Source organism: Sus scrofa, chromosome 6 (assembly GCF_000003025.6).
Source record: "Sus scrofa isolate TJ Tabasco breed Duroc chromosome 6, Sscrofa11.1, whole genome shotgun sequence".
Taxonomy (NCBI): Eukaryota; Metazoa; Chordata; class Mammalia; order Artiodactyla; family Suidae; genus Sus; species Sus scrofa.
Window position 1 is genome coordinate 103,487,115 of NC_010448.4, and position 22,761 is coordinate 103,509,875.

Genomic DNA, 22,761 nt, shown 5'->3' on the forward strand with positions numbered 1-22,761 from the left:
TTACTTATAATTTTTCTTGTATGTAAACTCTTTTCAGGGTTCTGGAGTTTGATAACCAAAGCCAACTCTGTATTATCAAGTATACAAAGTAACAGAATAATAGTACAATAGTAAATGAAGATGAGAAAAGTAGGAACATATTTCAATGAAAATGTTTTCAAAAATCGATTTACAGGCTTTAAAGTATAGAAGTATACTGTAATAAGTTAGAAATCAATCCACTTTTGCCCCATCTTTCTCTCTGATTATAGAGTTGCACAAATTAGACTACTAAAGGGACATTTCCTCTTAAAAAAACTAACTCCCACCTCAGAAAAAATTCAAACTTTCCTATAGAAATGCATAAAGAATAACAATTTTTTAGCCCCAAGAAATATTATTTGATGAGAAAAAATCTCATCTTTCATGAATTAAAATACATGAATAACTGGAATACTATAATAGATGTATTAACTACACAATGTCATATCTCTGTTTTCCTGATTTTGAAAAATCATAGTAAAAGATTTTCAAAAGAATACATAGTAAACTCTTGGAGATAAATATTAATTTCTTAAGCATTTATTTATTCTATTAAATACACAGAGACTAGAATACAAACCTGCCGTGTACCACCAATGGTGTTACTAAGCCAGAGTGATGGGGTTCCATCAAGGCAGAGCTCAAAGTCTGTCAGAAATTAAACTCTTTACATCGTGTTTTGTGGACTGAAAAAGGAGTGATTTAAAAACAAGCAAAAAAGGAGTTCCTGTCGTGGCTCAGTGGAAACAAATCTGACTAGCATCCAGAGGACACAGGTTCAATCCCTGGCCTCCCTCAGTGGATTGAGGATCTGGCGTTGCCATGGACTGTGGTGTAGGTTGTAGACTTGGCTAGGATCTGGTGTTGCTGTGGCTGTGGCATAGGCCAGCAGCTGTAGCTCTGATTCGACCCCTGGCCTGGGAACCTCCATATGCCACAAGTGCAACCCTAAAAAGACAAAAAAAAAAAAAAAAAAGAATTAAAAAAATAAAAACAAGCAAAAGAGATAAAAACTCCACAGAGAAAATAGGAGATAATCAAATGTCAACCCTTAGAATTCCAGTCAAATTGAAAAATAGAACTATTGTCAATTATCAGTTATTCTCACTAATGCAGCTGAGAAAAGTATGATTGACCCCTCAAACTTCACATTTCGCTTAGAAGTATTTATTTCCTTAATGTGCAAATTTTATGGCCTAGGGGCTCATTTTGATAATAAGAAAAAAAGACGCATAGATAAGAGTTATCTCAGGAACAATTCAGGAGGCTGGCTGTTGACTGGAGCAAGCCTTTTCTAGTACCTGAACCCCCTTTAGTGCTTGGAGAAGGTGAATCCATTCTTTATCAAAAATTCTTCCAGCAGGGATGGATCAGAGCATTTCATAGACAATCCCATTGCCTCACAAGTCAAGCGAGAAGTAAATATGAAAAAAAAAGAACCAGTGGACCACTAAAAAAAAATTCACCTTACTTTAGCGAGCAAGATTTGCCCTGGATAAGCTGAAATTTGGACAGTCAGCAAGCAAATAACTGAAAATTGGCTGTGTCAATAAATAAGGTCAGATCCAAGTTTTATGGGGCGCGAAGTTTACACAATTTGAGGATCACTCTTTACAAAGAAGACAATAAAGTTAGTTGTATGCATTAGGCACAGAGCCTGAAACTTCAGCTTCACTGGTTTCATGGAGTAAACTTCCAGGTGGGATTAGTATACCTTCCTGGACATGCTGCCTTTGTAAAAATAATCATGAAGTGAAACTAATTTACTTTGTAACTTGCTGGTACACAGTATGCAATCTTCAGTGAGCATCCTTCCCCTCAGGGAGCAGGGAACCCACAACCCAAGCAAAAGCTACAGTTGTTGATTAAATTTCTGGTATTTATGCCTCTTTTATAACCAACTATAGCTTCCCGGGCCTGACACTGAATCCAAGTCTGAAAGAAATAATTGGGAATTACCTTCCTAAATAGACGTTAAATTAAGTCCTTAGCCATGACTTTCAAAGGCCTGTGTACCTTGGTCCCTTAGACTCCTTTCCAAAGAGGGTCTGGTTCCAAGTTTCCACTGGGCACCCTTGGGTCATGGAAGTCCCTGAGGTCCAAGAAGTGATGTCAACATACAGCAGCTGCTCTTTGGCCAACTCCAGTGCTGACTAAATCTGTCCAGATGGAATCTGATGGTACCCAGGGAACACGTATTACTCATCACAGCTGATGTGGAGATGCTGAGCTGCACCGACCTGTCCCCAGCTCACTTTCAGAGCAGAAGGAAGCCTTTGGGTTTTGGCTCTAGTAGAAAAGCTAATTTCAGAGAATGGCCACAGAGAAGCTGTTCATCCAGAAGGAGGGCTTTGTCAACATAGAAGGAGAAATATATATTAATGAAAATATTCAGAAATAAAGGAAAGCCATTGTTTTCACTGAAAAAAAATAAAATAAAAGCTGTTTTACTTAATAGGCTATATTTACATAATAACATATAATAGACTACATATTGGCTTAAAGGGGGAGGAAAAACACATATTTATATCCATCTTACTTGCATAAAGAAGCTCTAGGAGGATACGTGAGAATCTAAGGGGAACAGTTAGTTGTGGGTAGGAGCCAGGTGAAGGCAGACAGGTTTGAAGGAAAAAATTCTCTGGGAACCCTTATATTTTCTGGTTCTTCTACCATATACCTGTATTGTCTAGGAAGATTATAAAAACTGTATGAAATAGAGGAGGAAATTTCTCTTTAAAAGGAGAGAATTAAATTAATTTTACACTTTTTTTTTAAAGAGCCAAATTTAAATGCATTTTCAGGTCAAAGTCTAGATCAGTTTTGTCATTGCAAATCTAGATTGTAATCTGCAGGGAAATTCATGAAAACTCACTGGAGTAACCATTCATTCACTCACTCAATACCCATGTTTTCGGATTTGTTTGTTTTGGATACTGGGCTAGATCCTCAAGTAAGACATTTAAAATACATGTTTGGAATTTTTCACATTTTCCCTTAATGACGAATGAAGAAATTTGTCATTAAGCATGATAATGGTTCAAAACCTGGGAATAAAGCAGTATGAGAAATGCGGTTTAGGAAGTCTGGAGATTTGGAAAAGTCTTATTCTATTTTTGTAAATTATGAGAATTTGTAAATTCCATACTAGAATCCTGTATTAAGTTTGTTTACAAGATGAGAGTTTTTCACAATGCATTTAAATTTAGCAGTTACTACTATATTATTCTTAGGAAAACAACCTACATTTAAAATAGTTAAAACTGGAGTTCCCGTTATGGCTCAGTGGTACCGAACTCAACTAGTATCCATGGGGATACAAGTTCAATCCCTGGCTTTGCTCAGTGGGTTGGGGATGTGAGCTGTGGTGTAGATCGCAGATGCTGCTCAGATCCCTGCTTTGCTGTGGCTGTGATGTAGGCCAGCAGCTACAGACAGCTCCGATTTGATCCCTAGCCTGGAAATTTCCATATGCCAAGGGTGCAGCCCTAAAAAGACAATAAAATCAAGTAAAATAAAATAGTTAAAACTTTTCTAATTACTTCCCAAGTATGAGGGTTTGGGATATTTTAGGTTTTTCTTATTTAAGTCTAAATTTTACTTTAATGGATCAGATTTCTCTCAGCTAGTTGATTTTTAAAGTGAATAATAGCTCTTTATTCAAGACAATAGTGTGGGATTCTAAGTAGTAGCCACACTTGTGGGGGGGTTGACATGACAAAGATCATGGTGGCAGATACTATTTGCTGCTAACAGAGAAAAGTTAGAGTGACACCCTCTTGCTTGACCATGCTTCATATAGCCAAAGAGCTTTCCCCATAACCCCTTGTTATCAAAGTCAGCCCAGTATCCAAACAGATGTTTGGGGGAATTAAGTGTGTGTTTTACACACAGAAATGAAAAGTATTATTCTAGAAATAGTATAACAGAAGTTCATTAACTAATAGTTCATAGACTCTACATGAAAATTATAAGGAAATGGTGCACATCTAAATATTCACAGGGGAGTTCTCGTTGTGACACAGTGGAAACAAATCTGACTAGTATCTACAAGGATGCAGGTTCCATCCCTGGCCTCGCTCAGCGGGTTATGGATCCTGCCTTGCTGTGAGCTGTGGTGTAGGTTGCAAATGTGTCTTGGATCCCGAGTTGCTGTGCCTGTGGTGGAGGCCAGCAGCTGTAGCTCCGATTTGACCCCTAGCCTGGGAACTTCCATGTGCTGCAAGTGCGGCCCTAAGCAGCAAAATAAATAAATAAATGAATGAAAATAAATATTCACAGGAATTCAGAAACCTTTTGACAAATAATCCTAGGATTTAGATTATTCTCCAAAATTAGCCGATGACTGGTCAGTTTGCAGTTTTACTTTCCAGAAATAAACTATGAAGCTTATGCAGAGCAGGCCCCAAATCCTTCTTTTCTTCCCTGACTTCCCTGAAGACAGCCAGTCTCAAATGACTCTGAACCTGAGTGCGACTCTAGGTGAATTTCTTGGAGAATAGTACTGAATTGCTTCCTCATTTAATAATCCTTGTCTGCTGCTTTAAAACAAATGCTTCTTACACTGACATCTGAGTTCCAGGGGGGAGAACGGAAGCTACTCAAAGTGTGTGCATCTCTGCATGTGCGCCTGCGTGTGCCAGGTGGTCACATTAGAGAAGCCATGGGTGTTTAGTCAGGGGGAAGACATTGACTACAAAGCTGGATGGGACTGGAGGGCAAGGAAGGTGAAATGAGCCCGGGAGCTGCAAATGCTGTTTTAATTCAAACCTTACAGAAAATATGAACAACAATTTTTGGACAGAAGCCAAATTGAGTGTCCCTCAGCTGTTCAGTCAAGTAGCACATGCCACACAGCCTCGGTGCCATATTGCTCCTCTTCTGTTAGAAGGGAGTGCTGAACACACCCCGGCATAAGAGAAAACTGAGCAAGAGAGAGCTTCTGAGTCAAGTGTGAAATGACAGAAATCAATTCAGTCAGAAGAACACGCCAATTAACATATTCCACTCTGTCATTTGTCAAAACAAGGAATGTTTCCAGTTAGGAGCATCCAGCAGGTTTCTTCTTACTGGCCATCTATGATCAAATAGTCCTGTCTGCCTGGAGCCTGTGGGGAGACAGCTGTCTGAGGCCACTTCTGGTCTCTCAGAAAGAGCTAGCAAGTCTCCTAGGGTGGGGTGGAAGATTATGCCCTACACCTGCTGTGCAGCTGCAACTCCTAAGCCAGTCCAACCCTCCCATTGTACATTTGAGAGAACTGGATGAAGAGCCTCTTTGTATGCACTTTTTATTGTATTTTATTTTATTTTACCTTTTTTTTTTTTCTTTTTAGAGCCACATACATGGCATATGGAAGTTCCCAGACTAGGAATCAAGTTGGAGCTGCAGCTGCCAGCCACAGCCACAGCAGCGTGGGATCCAAGCCACATCTGCAGCCTATACCACAGCTCACGGCAATGCCAGATACTTAACCCACTGAACTCAGCCAGGGATCAAACCCGCATCCTCATGGATACTAGTTGGATTTGTTACCACTGAGCCATAGCAGGAACTCCTGTATGCACTTATTTTAAATTATCTGTATCGTGAAACATGGGTTTGTCAGAACTTTGTTCCTTTGGCCAGAAATTAGGAAGCACAATTCATCTATGGTGTTAACACAATAACTCTGTTCCACCCAATTTAGCAAACACCTAGTGCCTGATAATTGCCTGTGACTCCTAATACCTTGAGAGTGGGAATAGAAGTAAATACAGATCAGACACAACTCCCACATTCAAGGCACTGACAACTTAGTAGAAGTGACAAATAGCCAGCCATAATTTGATATATGTTCTATCTTTCCATTTGAATCAAGGAACCCTGATGTGGAAAGGCAGGAAGAGTACTGTGTCGGATTTTAGGAAGGGGGTTGTAGAAGCGGCATTTGATCTGAATCTTGAAGAATGAATTGGGATTTTGCTAGGTTGAGAAGGAGAATGGTACTTTAAAAATTTTTTTTGATTTTTTTTATTAAAGTATGGTTGATTTACAATGTTCTGTCAACTTCTGCTGTACAGCAAAGTCATACATCTATGTACATTATTTTTTTCCTATTATCTTCTATCATGTTCTATCACAAGTGCTTGGATATAGTTCCCTGTGCTGTAAATCAGGACCTCATTGCTTATCCATTCTAAATGTAATAGTTTGCATCTACTAGCCCCAAACTCCCCGTCCATCTCCCTCCCTCCCCGTCCCCCTTGGCAACCACAAATCTATTCTCCATGTCCATGAGTTTGTTTGTCCAGATATATGCCCAGGAGTGGAATCGCTGGATCATATGGTAGTTCTATATTAACTTCCATACAGTTTTCCAGTGATTGTAGCAATTTACATTCCCACTGTGTAGGAGGGTTCCCTTTTCTCCACACTCTCTCCAGCATTTGTTATTTGTGGACTTATTAATGACAGCCATTCTGACAGGTGTGAGGTGGTACCTCATTGTTGTTTTGATTTGTATTTCTCTAATAATCAGTGATATTGAGCATTTTTTCATGTGCCCATTGGCCATCCGTGTGTCTTCTTCAGAGAAATGTCTATTTAGGTCTTCTGCCCCCTTTTTTTCCCTTCATTTTCCAGATGAAGAAACCCAGGCATGGAGAGGTTAAGTAACTTGCCCCGGCTGTCACAGCTGGGACAGAGCTGGGATTCGAACACAGACAGTCTGGCTCCTGACAACACAGGATGCTTCCATTTCCCAACTGTTCTCTACACAGCTACATTTTACTTCTTCAGATTTCTGGAAATGGTTATAAGGAGGTTTGGGAGGAGGGAAGGTGATGGAAAGAAACAAAAAGAAAGGAAATAATCTTAGTCCCTTTTTCTCCCTGGCTCACACACTCATCACCCACCTTTCCCACAAGGTCTATGTCCCTAAAACGCATATTCAATTTCTGTATTTTTAAAAATGTACCATTCTCTTCAGCATGTGGTGCTGGGAAAATTGGACAGCTGTATGTACATCAGTGAAAACTGGATTTTTTTTTTTTTTTTTTTTTTTTGCTGTTGAGTTGTTCGTATATTTTGGAGATAAGCCCATGTCAGTTGCACCATTTGCCAACTATTCTCTCTCATTCCATAGGTTGTCTTTTTGTTTTTTTTTTAATGGTATATTTTGCTGTGCAAAAGCTTGTTAAGTCTGATTACATCCCATTGGTTTATTTTTGTTTTTATTTCTATTGCCTTGGGAGATGGACCTAAGAAAACATTTGTACGGTTGATGCCAGAGAATATTTTTTATCTTCTCTCCTAGGAGTTTTATGGTGTCTTGTCTTATGTTTAAGTCTTTAAGCCATTTTGAGTTTATTTTTTTTCATGGTGTGAGGGTGCATTCCAATTTTTCATTTATTTACATGCACCACATGCTGAGGAGAGGTGGAGAATCAAGGTACCACTTGCAGACTCAGGACAGTGTCTCAGGTGGGGCCCCTCCATGGAGCCCCAGGCTTTGAGGGCCAAAAGGCTGCACCAGGAATGTAGCAATCAGGAAAAGAGAATCTCTCAGCTTCTATTTGTCAGTGGTTTTCTTTCACAAGTTATATTTTAAGCTCTCCTTTTTTTTTTTTTTTGTCCACACACATGGTATGTGGGAATTCCTGGGCCAGGAATCAAACCCAAGCCACTGCAGTGACAACGTCAGCTCCATTACCTGTGGCGTCACAGGAGAATTCCTTTAAGTTCTTCCATCTGAGAGCCATGCTTGCTTACAACTGAAAAAAACAAAAATAAGAAGCTTTCAATGCAATGACATGGTTTTTAACAATGTGCAAGAATGTTAGTAGGAAGAATGTTTTGTTTTCATCCTACGCAGATAGCCAACAACAAAACCCCACTGAAAGCCTTCCTCTCTGTTGTGACAACAATGATCAGGTTTTTTCTTTTCTTTCTGTAGAGATCTTTTATTGAAGTACAATTGTAGACACCCAAAAATGTGTATAGTATGTAAATGTAGAGCTTGGATGAATTTTTTGGAAAGCGCACACCCGTATAATCAGCACCCAAATCAAGAAACCAAACATTATCAGCACCCAAAAGGCCTCCTTCATCCCCATCCTCCCCACCAGAGAAATCACTCTGCTGACTTCCAACAGCATTAATTGGTTTTTTGCTGACTTTATATTTTATTTTATTTTTATTTTTATTTTTTTTTATTTTCCCACTGTACAGCAAGGGGGTCAGGTTATCCTGACATGTATACATTACAATTACATTTTTTCCCCCACCCTTTCTTCTGTTGCAACATGAGTATCTAGACAAAGTTCTCAATGCTATTCAGCAGGATCTCCTTGTAAATCTATTCTAAGTTGTGTCTGATAAGCCCAAGCTCCCGATGACTTTATATTTTATATAAAAGCAATCATCATACTCTTTTGTGTGTGGCTCTTTTCACTCCACATTATGTATGCAAGATTCAACCACACTGCTGTGAGTGGCCAGCTTCCTGAATGTAATTTTTGTAACGGAGGAGAAGAAAGCACGTTCATCAAGAAGTTTTAGGATACTTATGATGCATTTTATTTGCATTTATTGAGCAGATGTCGCTACTGACCTCAGTGATGTGTTGATAGGTGTTCCTTCAAGACCCAGTGCGTGTGTGTGTGTGTGTGTGTGTGCGTGCGCGCGCGCGTGCTGGTTTTTGTCATGAATCTATTTACATCACAACTTACTTCACCTGTTTCCATTGTCTCATAGGTACAAAAACCAGGTGCCAATAAACGTCCATGCAAACCCTGGGAAGTATATTATTGAAAGCCGATATGGAATGCACACTCTGGAGATAAATGCGTAAGAGACATGAGGATTCGTGGGTATTACCTGACAATCACTTGGTGGGGAGGCACCTCACCCTCCAGTTAATGGCTGTCCCCCCTTCCTCCCAATGCAGCACCACCGCGATGGGGGACGGTTCCATACATTTCTTCTCCTGGTGCAAACCTAAGGAAGATGAGGATGACATTCTTACCAAGCCCAAGTTACCTCCCAAAGTGATCTTATTCAAATTTAGTCAAAGATGATGAGGAAAAAGTCATTTATATCTTTGTATTTATCCTTTTACATACTGGAGAGTTTTTCTTAGACATCAGTAAGAAAAAAGTTACAGAAATGGACATTTGTATAACGATCTACACCATCATTATACACTTTGCTTTCAATCAGTAAAGACCATGAAGTTTGGGATGGGGGACATTGAAAATAAGCTGAATTTAGGAAAATTGTTCTTTCCTTCAGCTCATCAAGAACTGTGGGAAAACACACACCCACTCTGTCAACATGTAGATGTGCACAGGGCCTGACATTGGGATGTTTTTAAAAGCAAAGTCAAAAGCAAAATTTGAAAGCAGAATCCACATCAAAATTGACAAGTCCTCAAAGGTTTATCATGGTTTTGAATAATTTTGAAATCCAAGCCTAGTCATGTGGATGAAAAGAATTTTCAGTGCAAATAAAACCACAGTATGCTGAGATGTCAGAGTAAAATTTACATTATTTTGATCTCAAGAGACTTGTAGCCTCTTCAGATCAGAGCAGTTCACACAGATGATGCTGAGCTTCAAGCAGAACCCTGGGGCCCTTGGACATCCACCAAGCACTGTCCCCTACCTAAAGTCACATCCATTCTGCCAGTCAGTGATCCTACTAAAGCAGCAGTGAGCTATGTGGTTGCTTTATAGTTAAATAGCCATGGGAAAGGCAACTGTATTGACCCTGTTGGGGTTCTATTGATGTCTGTATGATTTCAACAAGAATTAAGATTTTACGAATGGGGCGTTCCCGTGGTGGTGCAGTGGTTAACGAATCCGACTAGGAACCATGAGGTTGTGGGTTCGATCCCTGCCCTTGCTCAGTGGGTTGACGATTCGGCGTTGCCATGAGCTGTGGTGTAGGTTGCGGATGTGGCTCGGATCCTGCGTTGCTGTGGCTCTGGCATAGGCTGGTGGCTGCAGCTCCGATTAGACCCCTAGCCTGGGAACCTCCATAAGCCATGGGAGCAGCCCAAGAAATAGCAAAAAAGACAAAAAAAAAAAAAAGATTTTACGAATGAAACTAAACCCAGAGGAACAAGGGAGAACACAGACACTGGCAGTGATTGGACACAAAACAGCCTGCTTTGAAACCTGAGCCCATTCCTCTGTGAGATCATTCTCTTCCTAACTCCATTATTAAAGACATCCCAATTTCTGCACTCTAACTGATAGGAACTTCCAGATAGCATTTCTTGTGCTGTGGGCTGAAAGCCTTAGTCAAAGGGCAGAAAAACAACTTATTTGAACTTTGAGGCTAGAACACAAAAGCACGCATTAGACTGACCTGGGTCCATCTGGGGGCTCTGGGAGTCTCTGGGAGTCTCTAAGGAGAGGATGCTTCTTTGTCCTCCATTACCCTGCAGCCCCCAGACTGAAATTCACCCTAAGGGAGGCCCCAATGTGCTTAGGGTCTTACCTGTTACCAAGGTCCATGGCTGGACATTTTCTGCTCCTAATATAACTTTAGACCAATTTTTTATCCACTGTTCATGCTGTAACTTATGTTTGACATTTTGTTAACACTCTTATTTTAGACATTTTAAATGAACCCAGATTAGGGTCATAGTGAACAATAGCTGTTGGTAGATAGATCTATTGGTCTGTATAAAATCCCCCAGGAAGCTAGCTCAGAAAGAGTAGATTTATCAAAGCCTCAAAGACTATGTGTTAGTGATTTGCTGTGTGCCATGTTAGCTAAGGGATCCTTGATGGGACAGCTAGCAATTACAGTCAACCCTTAGTATCCACGGTCTTGGAATCCGAGGATATGGAACCCGAGGATTCCGAGGGCAGACTGTACTACACCATTTTCATTAAGGGACCTGAGCATCATTTAATTCCTCCTTTCAGATGTGACTTTGAAGACACCGCCCAGTACCGGGCCTCGGCGATGAATGTTAAAGGAGAGCTTTCAGCGTATGCTTCGGTTGTGGTAAAGAGTAGGTTTTCTGGACTTGTTTTGTTCAAGGTGTAATTTTTAAAAAATGTATTCTTGTTTATTTATTAAAAATAAACAAGTCAAGAAGCAGCTGACATGCATTTCTGCTCTCTTTTCTAGGATATAAAGGAGAGTTTGACGAGACTCGCTTTCATGCAGGGGTTTCCACCTTGCCCCTCAGCTGTAAGTTTAAAAATATATTTGCTGTGTCATCTCTATTTAAAATGCCACTTAGAAAGCTATTTCATAACCCTGAAATAAATGCATACTGTATATTATAATATATGCTAGTTATAGCCACCTGTGTTTAGTTTTATTGTTTTAGATTCTTTGGTTATGATATCTTTCTGCATACAGTTGCTTTATTCTGGTTTTTTAAAAGCCAAGATGTGATGGGCTAAAAATGGCAAATGCTTTTAAGTCTTTCTGCGTTAAACTGAGAAAGATCATTACACAACCCTGGGCAGAGTGATTTAACTACACATACCCGAATCTGGACTATCTCAGAGCAGCCTTACTCATCCTTATCCAGGTCAGCATTACCTCCTTGAGAAATCCATGTCTGACCCACATTGCCACCCCCAGCTCCCACCTACTCAGGGTTCGGTGTCCTGGATGAGGCTGTGGCTCCTCCATACAAGCACCTGTCTCACTGGACACTGTTAACTGGTCTTTTCCATGGCCCATGTGCCACTGGAAGGCAAGGCTAGACATTCTGTCTTTAAACCCAGCACCTGACACAGACTAGGTATTTGATGATGAATGAGTAAGTAAATACATATACGTAATTAATTAAGTAGATGCCTTTATGAACTTTATGCACTTTAAAGTGAAGTCTAAATGTGGTTTAATAACAAATTATTAACAATATTATAATCAGCAGTCATTTGTAAATTTGTGAACGTCAATCATTTCATCTATATCAGAACTTCTTTTCATCGGAAGCAATAAAAGTAAAATCCTTACTATGGCTCTTCAAATAATTAGTGTCTTACACAGTTCGGACTGAAAAGGGTAATCAAGCCCAAACTTGTTATTTTCCAAACTTTAAAAAATAATGGTAGTTTTTTAAATGGTTGATTAAAATGCTTTCCCATGGGTCAGTTTTTCACCTAAGTGGTTAGTTTGATGTCTGTAGATGACCTTCTCCATCGGTTTCATGGAATGACTCCTAGTGTTAATATTCCAAATTATAATCATTGGTAACAATCCCATGGGTGGGAGTGAGGGAGGAACACATCCCAAATCATGTCCTTCTCTTACCATTCGACTTAGAGTGAGATAGAATCACTGGAAAATTGAAAGCTATGGCTCATACCCAGTGTCTCCAAGACTAGCCTATTGGTCATCCCACAATCCTCCAAACAAAGCCTACTCATTTCCATTACCATATCATCATCCACATTTTCCCTATTTCCTTCTCCATCAAGCCAGGGTCTGAGAGCCCAGCTCAGTTTTACTTCTCTAACTTCTTAATCTTTCAGAGCCTCCGCTGATTGGCTCCTGAATTGAATGCAGGTTTTCCCAACATAGAGAACAAAGGGCTGTTATTCATTCATTCAGCTAGTATTTATTGAGCATCTCCTGTGTGCCAGGGTACCAGTTTAGATGCTTGGAATATTCTGGTAAATATCATAGATTAAAGCTCCCTGCCCTTGGTACTGCTCTATATTTTAGAGATTAAGCCCTTGTCAGTGGCACCATTTGAAACTATTTTCTCCCATTCTGTAAGTTGTCTTTTTGGGGTTTTTTTATGGTTTCCTTTGCTGTGCAAAAGCTTGTCGGTTTGATTAGGTCCCATTGGTTTACTTTTGCTTTTATTTCCGTTGCTTTGGGAGACTGACCTGAGAAAACATTTGTAAGGATAATATCAGAGAATGTTTTGCCAATGCTCTCTTCCAAGAGTTTAATGGTGTCTTGTCTTACATTTAAATCCTTAAGCCATTTTGAGTTTATTTTTGTGATTCTGCTCTAATAGTGTTGATCAGTTGTGCCAGACTCTGTACTACAACATTTTTTATATGCATTGATTTGTTTATTTCTCTCCCAAAGCTTATGAATTGGGTGCCTTTTTATCTGTACTATGCAGATAAGGAAACCATATAGAGGTTAAATCATGGGCCAGGACCACACATAATGGTTGAACAATGACTTGTAACCTGTTCTTTCTAATTTCAAAGCACATTCTAAACCAGGGGTTGGCAAACATTTTCTGTAAAGGATTAGATTGTAAATACTTCAGGCTTTATGGGTCTGTGTCACAACTATTCAGCTCTGCCACTGTAACACAAAACCCGCCATAAGCAGTAGGTAGATGAATGAGCTTGGCTGTCTTCAAATAAAATCTTTTTTATGAACATTGAAATTTGAATTTCCTATGATTTTTCCCATGTCACAAAATATTATTCTACTTTTGATTTTTTTTTCAACCATTAAAAAATTTAAAAACCATTCTTAATGGTACAAAACAGGAGACAAACCAGATTTGGCTCACAGATTTGCCAGCCCCTGACCTAAACCAGCCCCACCTTGTAACCCGTATCTCTACTCCCTAAGGCAGCTTTGGAACTGGCCTCGCTTCCCAGAAAGCAAGAGCTGTTCAAGTTGTTGTTTCTTTTTACCTCAATTTTTTTCCTCGTCATATAAAAGTGTGCAGATGGGACACATGCTTCAAAGCAAAGTCATTTCCCTGTAGGTTTGTGGTTGCCTGGGGACACTCAAATTCTGGGCAGTCCTGTATTGGTTGAGAGCACAGATTCTGGAAACAGCCTGTCTGTGTAAACCCGGCCCTGCAGGGTGAATATGGACAGTGATATAGCCTCCCCTTGTGGCTATTTCCTCATCAATAAAGTAGGCATCATAATGGTACCTACCTGACAGTGTTATTATCAAGCTTACTTGAGTTGCTAGATATTAAATACTTAGGACATTACTTGGCACAAGTTAAACTCAATAAATGTTAGCTTTCATTTTCAAATTAACTCTAAGAGGTCTTAGGAAGAGTGTTAAACATGAAAGGGCCGAAGTTTTAAGAGTTGGGTGGATTGAATTTTAGCTTCGTACATGATACCTTTGGAATCTTGGTGGTAGCTATGTATTATATTTGTGAACTTATATATCCCCAAATGCAAGGGAGGAAAAACTGGTATCTAGGCTACGGCGATTTTGCAAGGATTAGAAGACATGTCAAATGTGAAGTCCTTGGCATATAATGAGCCATCAACATACTCATTATTTTCCCAAATCCTTTCCTTTGAGAAAAGAGAAAATAAAACCTAGGAGAGTTTATGAGGCAGATATTTATTCAATCTATAAATAAGGCAATTCTAAGAATTATATTTTAAACTTTCATTTTTCTCCTATTGATATTTCTTGTATTTTTAAACCCAGATCATTAAAGAAACTAAAGCAAAATACTGAAAAACTATTTTTATGAGTAATCAATACGGCTATTTGTTCTGAGAGCACAAACAGTAAAGTTTAAATGAATTCAGAAGCTAACATTTTAAAGTGCATATATTGCAGCTATACTTAAGCTAAGTGTGGTATTCATTTACATTTTATATAAGGCACTAAACCTGATGTTTTAAATTCTATTAATTGTAATAGTAAAAATAAGCATTTAGCTTATCTCACCAGTGAAGCAAGAACTTCCACATACAGAATTTCTATTTCAGTGTAATGATATATGTGAAAATGCTGCATATTTCTTTTATAAGACTTAATTTTTTGCCCAGATAAATCATTCGCTAGGCCTTCGTTGTGATTGCTTTCTGCCTGTGCTTATTAACATGCGTCTCTTTGATGAGAAAAAATAAATTACTGATGTTTGCTTTTGTTGTGCCCAGTTGCCGTGACCCCTTATGGTTATGCATCCAAGTTTGAGATCCACTTTGATGACAAGTTTGATGTGTCTTTTGGGAGAGAGGGCGAGACGATGAGTCTAGGCTGCCGTGTAGTTATCACTCCTGATATTAAACATTTCCAGCCGGAGGTCCAGTGGTACAGAAATGGTGAGCCTTTGTAATGAATTCTCACTTTGATTTTTATTTGCAGAAGGTTACAGATTGGGTTTGGCCCCAGAGCATGAACATCCATAAGACTGCAGTTCTGGGAGTTCCCTTTGTGGCACAGTGGAAACGAATCGGACTAGGAACCATGAGGTTTCAGGTTCGATCCCTGGCCTCGATCAGTGGGTTAAGGATTCAGTGTTGCCGTGAGCTGTGGTGTGTAGGTCCTCATGGGGCAATGTGGAAACCCACAGTGAGAGACCAGATTGCCTGTCCATCTCCAGAACCCATCTTTATGGGACCTCACAAGTAAGAACTTCCTGGCCTGAGCACCAGGAGAGGAGCTGCTGGCAATCACGCTGTAAACTTTGTCAGTGTAATACCACAAAGTAAAAGCATGTGTCTAAACATTGCAATAAGGCACATAAGGCCAATCGTTAGAATTTGTCAAGGGTTAGACTCTCTGATTATGAAAATTGCCGTAAGATTGCAAAGCAAATATTCATAGGCTTGCAAATAAAAATCAAGTTTAAAGATTGTCACATTCAATGAAAAAGAACATGCTTTCCATGTGAAACTTTGGATGAAGCACTTACTAACAAGGGAGATAATTTTAAAATTAATTTTTCCTCATAATTGAAGATAACTGTAATCAAACGCATATATAGGCATTTGAATTATATATAGATTATGAAGTCATTTTCAGTTTCTTGTATGACCTCGTCAGGACTTGTAAGAGAAAACATTAAGATGCAATTATGTAAATTTACATCTAAAATTACATCCAGGAGTTCCCGTCGTGGCGCAGTGGTTAACGAATCCGACTAGGAACCATGAGGTTGCGGCTTCGGTCCCTGCCCTTGCTCAGTGGGTTAACGATCCGGCGTTGCCATGAGCTGTGGTGTAGGTTGCAGACGCGGCTCGGATCCCGCGTTGCTGTGGCTCTGGCGTAGGCTGGTGGCTACAGCTCCGATTCAACCCCTAGCCTGGGAACCTCCATATGCCGCGGGAGCGGCCCAAGAAATAGCAACAACAACAACAACAACAACAAAAGACAAAAAGACAAAAAAAATAAAATAAAATAAAATTACATCCAGACTTAATGAAACTATTTGTATAGAGAGTTAAATCTGGAGTTCTTTGGTGGCTCAGTGGGTTAAGGATCTGGCATTATCACTGTTGTGACTTGGGTCGCTGCTGTGGCTCAGGTTTGATCCCTGGCCCAGGAACTTCCACATGCCATGGGCACAGCCAAAAAAAAAAAAAAAAAAAAAAAAAAAATACGGAGTTAAATCTTTTTAGAAAAAATTGTTCCTCAAGAACCTCAGCTCTAGAGTATTAAAATTTATATTTTAAATAGTTTATCAGAGGGTTAACCCAATGTTAATTTTATAATACCATAACTATATAATACTATATGGAATAAAACTATATAATATTATAACTATATAGCACTCTTAAAAACTGCATTAACAGTTGCATCAGCAGAAAGATCCTTCTCAAATTAAAAAAAATCAAAACTCATTTGTGATCTTACATTTGCAAAGAGTCACTGATGTTGCTTTCAGTTATATCAATTTAGAACGAAGTTGCTTAAAGTATAGATCTGATAACCTAAGAACTGAATTTGCAGAAAAGTTAAAAATATCGCATTATAAATTAATATATCACATTAATAGAGTATTATTTTTGTATGTAAAATTATGGCAGGATAATATTATTTTCTGCAATTTTTATTACCCTATCACATTTTATAGGTAATAAACCATTTTTTAGAGGAAAAACCCTTGTATTTTAGTACCTTTAACTGTATTTTTTTTTCCTCTGCTGTTTAAACAAGGGGCTTTGCAATTTCATTTTGCACTGGCCCTGACCACTGTGTACCTGGCTCTGGTCCCCTCATTCTGTTCTAGCATTTTAACCAATACAAACATGGCAGAATGACTCAAGGCCCTACAGACTTGCTCTGATAATCAGCTAGCTTTCAGTACAGAAGAAGAGGGAGAGAGAGAGAGATAGAGAAATGGTGGGAGGAAGGAGTGGAAGGGAGGGAAGAAGATGAGAGTAATAGAGAAAGAAATACATTAATTTGCTTACTTTTTTTCCTCCTAGGAGCACCTGTTTCTCCATCAAAATGGGTACAAACACACTGGAGTGGAGATCGGGCGACACTAACATTTTCTCATCTCAACAAAGAAGACGAAGGTCTCTACACAATCCGTGTACGAATGGGAGACTATTATGAACAATATAGTGCTTATGTCTTTGTTCGAGGTAAGATCTAGCAAAAAGCTTAACATCTGAGAATACTTAAAACAAGGAGGCCATGTCAATCTAACCAAACACATTTTTTGTAATAATGAAAGAGCCATTTGAAAATTCTTCCAAATTATGTGATGCAAGGATGTCCAGGAAATTAGACCCAATGTAAAAAAGCTTAACTCTGAAGGCACCAACCCAAAGGTCACCAGTTTCCAGACTATGTTATCACCGTTAATGTTAGCATTTCCCATAGCTTCAATGAGCTGCCAGTGCAATTCTCTGTAGGTGTATGAGAGGCTAAATCTTAGTGATTAAAGGAGTTTCAGTTAAAGGAGTGATGGGGACTTGCTCTTTAATATCTGTTTTGGAGAGCAAATTTATTATTTCATTCCAGGCCCTTTCTTTTTCTTTTTTCATTTTTTTTTGGGGGGTCTTTTTCTTTTTCTTTTTTTCTTTTTTCTTCTTTTGGTCTTTTTAGGGCCACACCTGTGGCATACAGAGTTTCCCAGGCTAGGGGTGGAATCAGAACCAGAGCTGCTGGCCTACACTACAGCCACAGCAACACCAGATCCAAGCCACATCTGCAACCTACACCACAGCTCATGGCAACACCAGATCCTTAATCCACTGAGCAAGGCCAGGGATCAAACCTACATCTTTATGGATACTAGTCAGATTCGTTTCCGCTGAGCCATGACAGGAACTTCAGGCCTTTGCCATATAGCTTCAGTTTTGATGAACTAGGAAACAAGATGCTGTAACTTAATTTTTAAGACAAAACACAAGTGCTGACTTTTGGAGTCTTTTTTCAGTGGTGTCTCAAACAGACCAGATATGTACAAGTGGGAATGTTCTTTCTACATGCGATCCTAGCACATTTGGAAAACCATTAACACTTCCAGGCTAGAAGGGCATTGCACTGTGTTCTTTTACACATGATGGGCAGTCAGGTGGGGCCACATATCTACTGGGAAAACAAAGTGTGTCATACTCACGGGTCCTAGAGAGCCACCCTGGACCACATGGGGAAGCAACAGCACCAGCTGGTCAGGAGGCAGAAGGGGCAGGAGTGAGGGGATAACTTAGATCGCAGTATTTATTGGAGCTCCCATGGAAGAGGCAAGGCTTGGCTGGATAGGACGTCTAGGATTGCCTAGTGTGAACAATTTCAGTGGCCTCTAAGCTGTAGGGGTCGTGCCTAGTTGTCTGGTAACTGGAGCTGAGACAAGTAAGGCAGAGGAATATTTCCTCCTGGGGTACGCAGGCCAGGTGGAGAAGGTGCGCTCTGGACAGCTTGGAATTGGGTTGCTCAGGGGGTGGGGGCGGGTAATCTCCCCCAGCCAAAAATGTTTCCAAGATGTCAAAATATCATAATATACAGAACATACATGTATAAACAATACAGGTAGACTTGTTATTTTTTAAATCTCTCATACACTAAGTAGAAGCATAAACTCATAAGCATTGTGATCAGGGTGGAATTTTAAAGGTTATCAGGTGTCCTCAACTGGGATCCACAGACTTCCAAGGGGTTTGTGATTAGAACTGTATTTCAGGAGTTTCTGTCATGGCTCAGTGGTTTAAGAACCCAACATACTGTCCATGAGGATGCAGGTTCAACCCCTGGTCTTGCTCAGTGGGCTTACGATTCAGCGAAGTTCACAGATGTGGCTCAGATCAGGTGTGGCTGTGCCTGTGGTGTAGGCCTCAGCTGCAGCTCTGAATGGAGCTCTAGCTTGGGAACTTCCATATGCCACATGTGTGGCCAGGAAAGAAAAGAAAAACAAGAATTGTGTTTCATTATAATTGTTTTCTTCGGTAAGCTCATGTATTTTATTTTACACATTTAAAAGCATTTTTCTGAGAAAGAGCCTCTAGGTTTTCTTTACCAGTTTTCCAAAGGAGTCTAAGGCACACAAACATTAGGATTCCCCTTAAGTTTAAGATGGAGAAACTAAAACTTAGGAAAGGAAAGTGATTTACCAAAACCTCATGGTTAGTTAGAGGCAGAAGCAGCGCTAGGTTACAAGTCTTCTGACGGCTAACCCAGGATTTTAATTAGGATATAACCTAAACTGCTGAAACGAAACTAAACAACAGTTTACTTCTGTCCTACATCTCAATCCAGAGGTAGGGGGTGATCCAGACGTCTGCTCAACTCAGTCACACAGAGTCCTGGGTCTCACCTATGTTGTTGCTCCCCTGCCCCTGCAGTGCTGTCCTGTGTCCCCATTCCAGCCTGCAGGAAGGAGAGGAAGGAAGGGTGGGGGAAGATGCAGAGATGCATGCATTCATATCTGCATGTGTACTGACCCACACGCACTCATCTCACCAGAGAAGTGGGGCCCCTAGTCTCTAGCTGGGCAGCACGTTGCTTGCAGAAGCTCAGGGGGCCTATTACTAAAAGGAAACAGGAGGAATGGGACCATTAGCAGTCTGTGCCTCACCAGTGCTGAGCCATAACAAATGATCATTGAATTCTGTCATGGACCATCAACTGCTAAAGATACATGAATATCTATACCAAGTGAAAAATGGGTCAGATGTCTTCCTATGCAAAGGCATTTTGGGAAAAGTCAGATTTGTGAGGGGAAGAGAGGGGCTAGCCCTCTGGGTCCATTGCAGTGAAAGTGGACACACTGAAAGTTATCAGCAAGGAAGTTTAGTTAGCCAAAACACCGGGATGTACCTGGCCGGGTGAGAACTGAATAAGCAGAGTCTTTGTCTCTGCTTTCGGGTTTTACCTGAACCGAGAGTATCTCTAGTGATGCAAAAAAAACAAAACAAAAAAACTTAAGTTGGAGTTCCTGTTGCGGTGCAGGAGGTTAAGGATCTGACGTTGTCTCTATGAGGATGCAGCTTTGATCCCTGGCCTTGCTCAGTGGGTTAAGGATCCAGCGTTGCCACAAGCTGCAGCAGAGATTGCAGATGCAGCTTGGATCCTGCATTGCTATGGCTGTGGTATAGGCCAGCAGCTATGGCTCGGATTCGACCCCTGCTAGCCTGGGAACTTCCATATACCGCGGGTGTGACCCTAAAAAGAAAAGAAAAGAAAAAAGAAACTTAATGATTCCCTCTGTGGACTTTCTTTTTAGGAACTTTGACGTTGCCCAGAGTTTCCTCAACAGCATTGCTCAGCGCCCACACCTAGAATCATGTCTTGCAGGTTTAGGCCAGACTTCACATGACTAACCAGAGAAAGGGAAAAGGGATTGAAATTTGAAATTTATAATTAAGCCACAAACTAAGAGAAGATTCTAAAATGTATCAGATGTTGGTGTGAGAGAATTGATTCATGGGAAAGACAGAATTGGAAAGACAAATGTCAGCAATTGAGTTGTGAATTTAACTTTTAGAAAAAGATTTCCCTCCTAAGTTTTTTTTTTAAATGATAGAGTTTAGAGTCTTTTAAAAACTTGACCTGTAAGTCACACCATAAGATTCAGCCCTGTGGAGTGGATAGTGCGTCTTAGAACATGTACAGGGTTGTGCAGCCGTCTATCATCTACAGCCCAGGTTTAAAACATTCCCATTTCCGCACAGAGATTTCTCGTGGCCACTCCCCACTCTCATCCCCAGGCTAATCCCTGGGCACCCACCACTCTATTTTCTGTCCCTACAGATTGTCTTTTCTGGACCTTTCTGGATATAATATGTGATCTTTTAGTTCTGTCTTTTTTCATTGAGCTTATTTGTTGAGGTGCTTTCTGGTGGTAGTTTGTTCCCTTTTTCTTCTAACTACTATTGCAGTGTACAGATATGCCTCATTGTGTGTGTCCACTCACCAGGTAATGGACAGTTGGATTGTTGCTGCTCTTTGATTACAATGGGTAATGCTGCTGTGGACGTGTGTGTTCACAGTCATGGACCTAGGTTTTCAGATCTCTTGGATAGATACTTAGAAGTGGAATTTGCTGGCCATATATTAAATTTGTGTGTAACTTTTTGAGAAACTGCTAGAGTGTTTTAAATGACATTTTATGTGTTGTGTTAAAATCTTGAGGCCATTTTGATGCATTTTTTTTTAGAGCTCTGGTATTTTTGCTGCTCAGAAAATAACTTCTGAACCAGAATGATGGCTGTAAAAAGCACCATATGTCTGCAGAAACACATTCCAGAGCTGTACACATTTGGCCAGGGTTTTATTACATAGATAATGTGTGTTCTTTGTGAAAAAATAGATCATATAAATAAGCAAAAAAGAAAAACTATAGTAAGTCTACCATCCAGAGACATCCAAAGTTATCATCATTTTATGACATATTCTTCTAGACTTTTATATTTTCTTCCCTCTCCCTACCGCACACAGAGTGAGAGGAGAGAGAGGGGAGAAAGATGATAAAATGTTAAAGGATGGGGTATAAATGTCATGAAAAAAGGAGTTCCCGTCACGGTGCAGTGGAAACAAATCTGACTAGGAACCATGAGGTTGTGGGTTTGATCCCTGCTGTCGCTCAGTGGGTTAAGGATCTGGCGTTGCTGTGAGCTGTGGTGTAGGTCACAGACACGGCTGGGATCTGGTGTTGCTGTGGCTGTGGCGTAGGCTGGTAGCTGTAGCTCTGATTCGATCCCTAGCCTGGGAACCTCCATATGCCGTGGGTGTGGCCCTAAAAAAGAGACCAAAAAAAAGTCAAGAAAAAGAATTGCAAATGACAAATAAATATATGAAAAAGTTTTCACTAGTAATCAAATCAATAAAGTTGAAATGATATAATGATTTAATCTATCACATTGAAAAGATTTATAAGATCTTTTAAGTCCCCTGGGAGGAAGGAATGGAGGGACCAGCACTCTTACAGGAGCCCATGAGTGTAAATTGGTAGCTTTTCTCCTGTGTTCTGTCACTGTGTCTCAGCAGTTTGCATTTCCAACAATTCTAGTTCTAGGAATTTAAGTGGTTGAAGTTGAAAAAAATGTTTGTTTGGGGGAAAATCTGAAGGAATCTAGGTATCTGCCAATGGGAGTTGAAAATAAAGTATAAGTGTTCCATATAAACAATGGAAATACTGCACAGAAATGAAAACTAATGATGTATACTGACACTTATTAATATGAAAATATGTGAATAAAGATGGTTTATATGAAACTATATAGTCCAATCCCATTTTTATTTAAAAAACAATTGCTTTTGGAGTTCCCTGGTGGTCTATTAGGTTAAGGATGCAGTGTTGTCACTGCCGTGACTCAGGCTGATCCCTGGCCCAGGAACTTCTGCATGCCATGGGCATGCCCCCCCTAAAAAAAATCACTTTTGAACTTGTAAATACAGAGAAAAAAAATCTTAAAAAATCGAAGCCAATATGTTAGTAGTGGTAATCTCTGAGTTGTGGAATTAAGAGGGATTTTAATATATATTTTGATGATCATATATTTTATAAGCATGTACTACTTTTATAGTAAGATAAAAACATAATGACGTGTATTTTGAAAAATGTTATTAAATAGCCTGTGTCAGAGATCAAA

General features: G+C 39.8%; 1 protein-coding gene across 2 annotated transcripts in view; it reads left to right on the forward strand.

Moving 5' to 3' along the window:
• MYOM1 (myomesin 1) overlaps window positions 1–22,761 on the forward strand; it is a 141,888-nt gene that overhangs the window by 35,909 nt on the left and 83,218 nt on the right. For both annotated transcript variants that reach the window (XM_005665300.3, XM_003127844.5), the window contains exons 6-10: window positions 8,756–8,848; window positions 10,939–11,027; window positions 11,147–11,209; window positions 14,875–15,039; window positions 17,149–17,310. In XM_005665300.3, coding sequence (XP_005665357.1) covers window positions 8,756–8,848; window positions 10,939–11,027; window positions 11,147–11,209; window positions 14,875–15,039; window positions 17,149–17,310 — 572 coding nt within the window. The remainder of the gene's footprint in view (window positions 1–8,755; window positions 8,849–10,938; window positions 11,028–11,146; window positions 11,210–14,874; window positions 15,040–17,148; window positions 17,311–22,761) is intronic.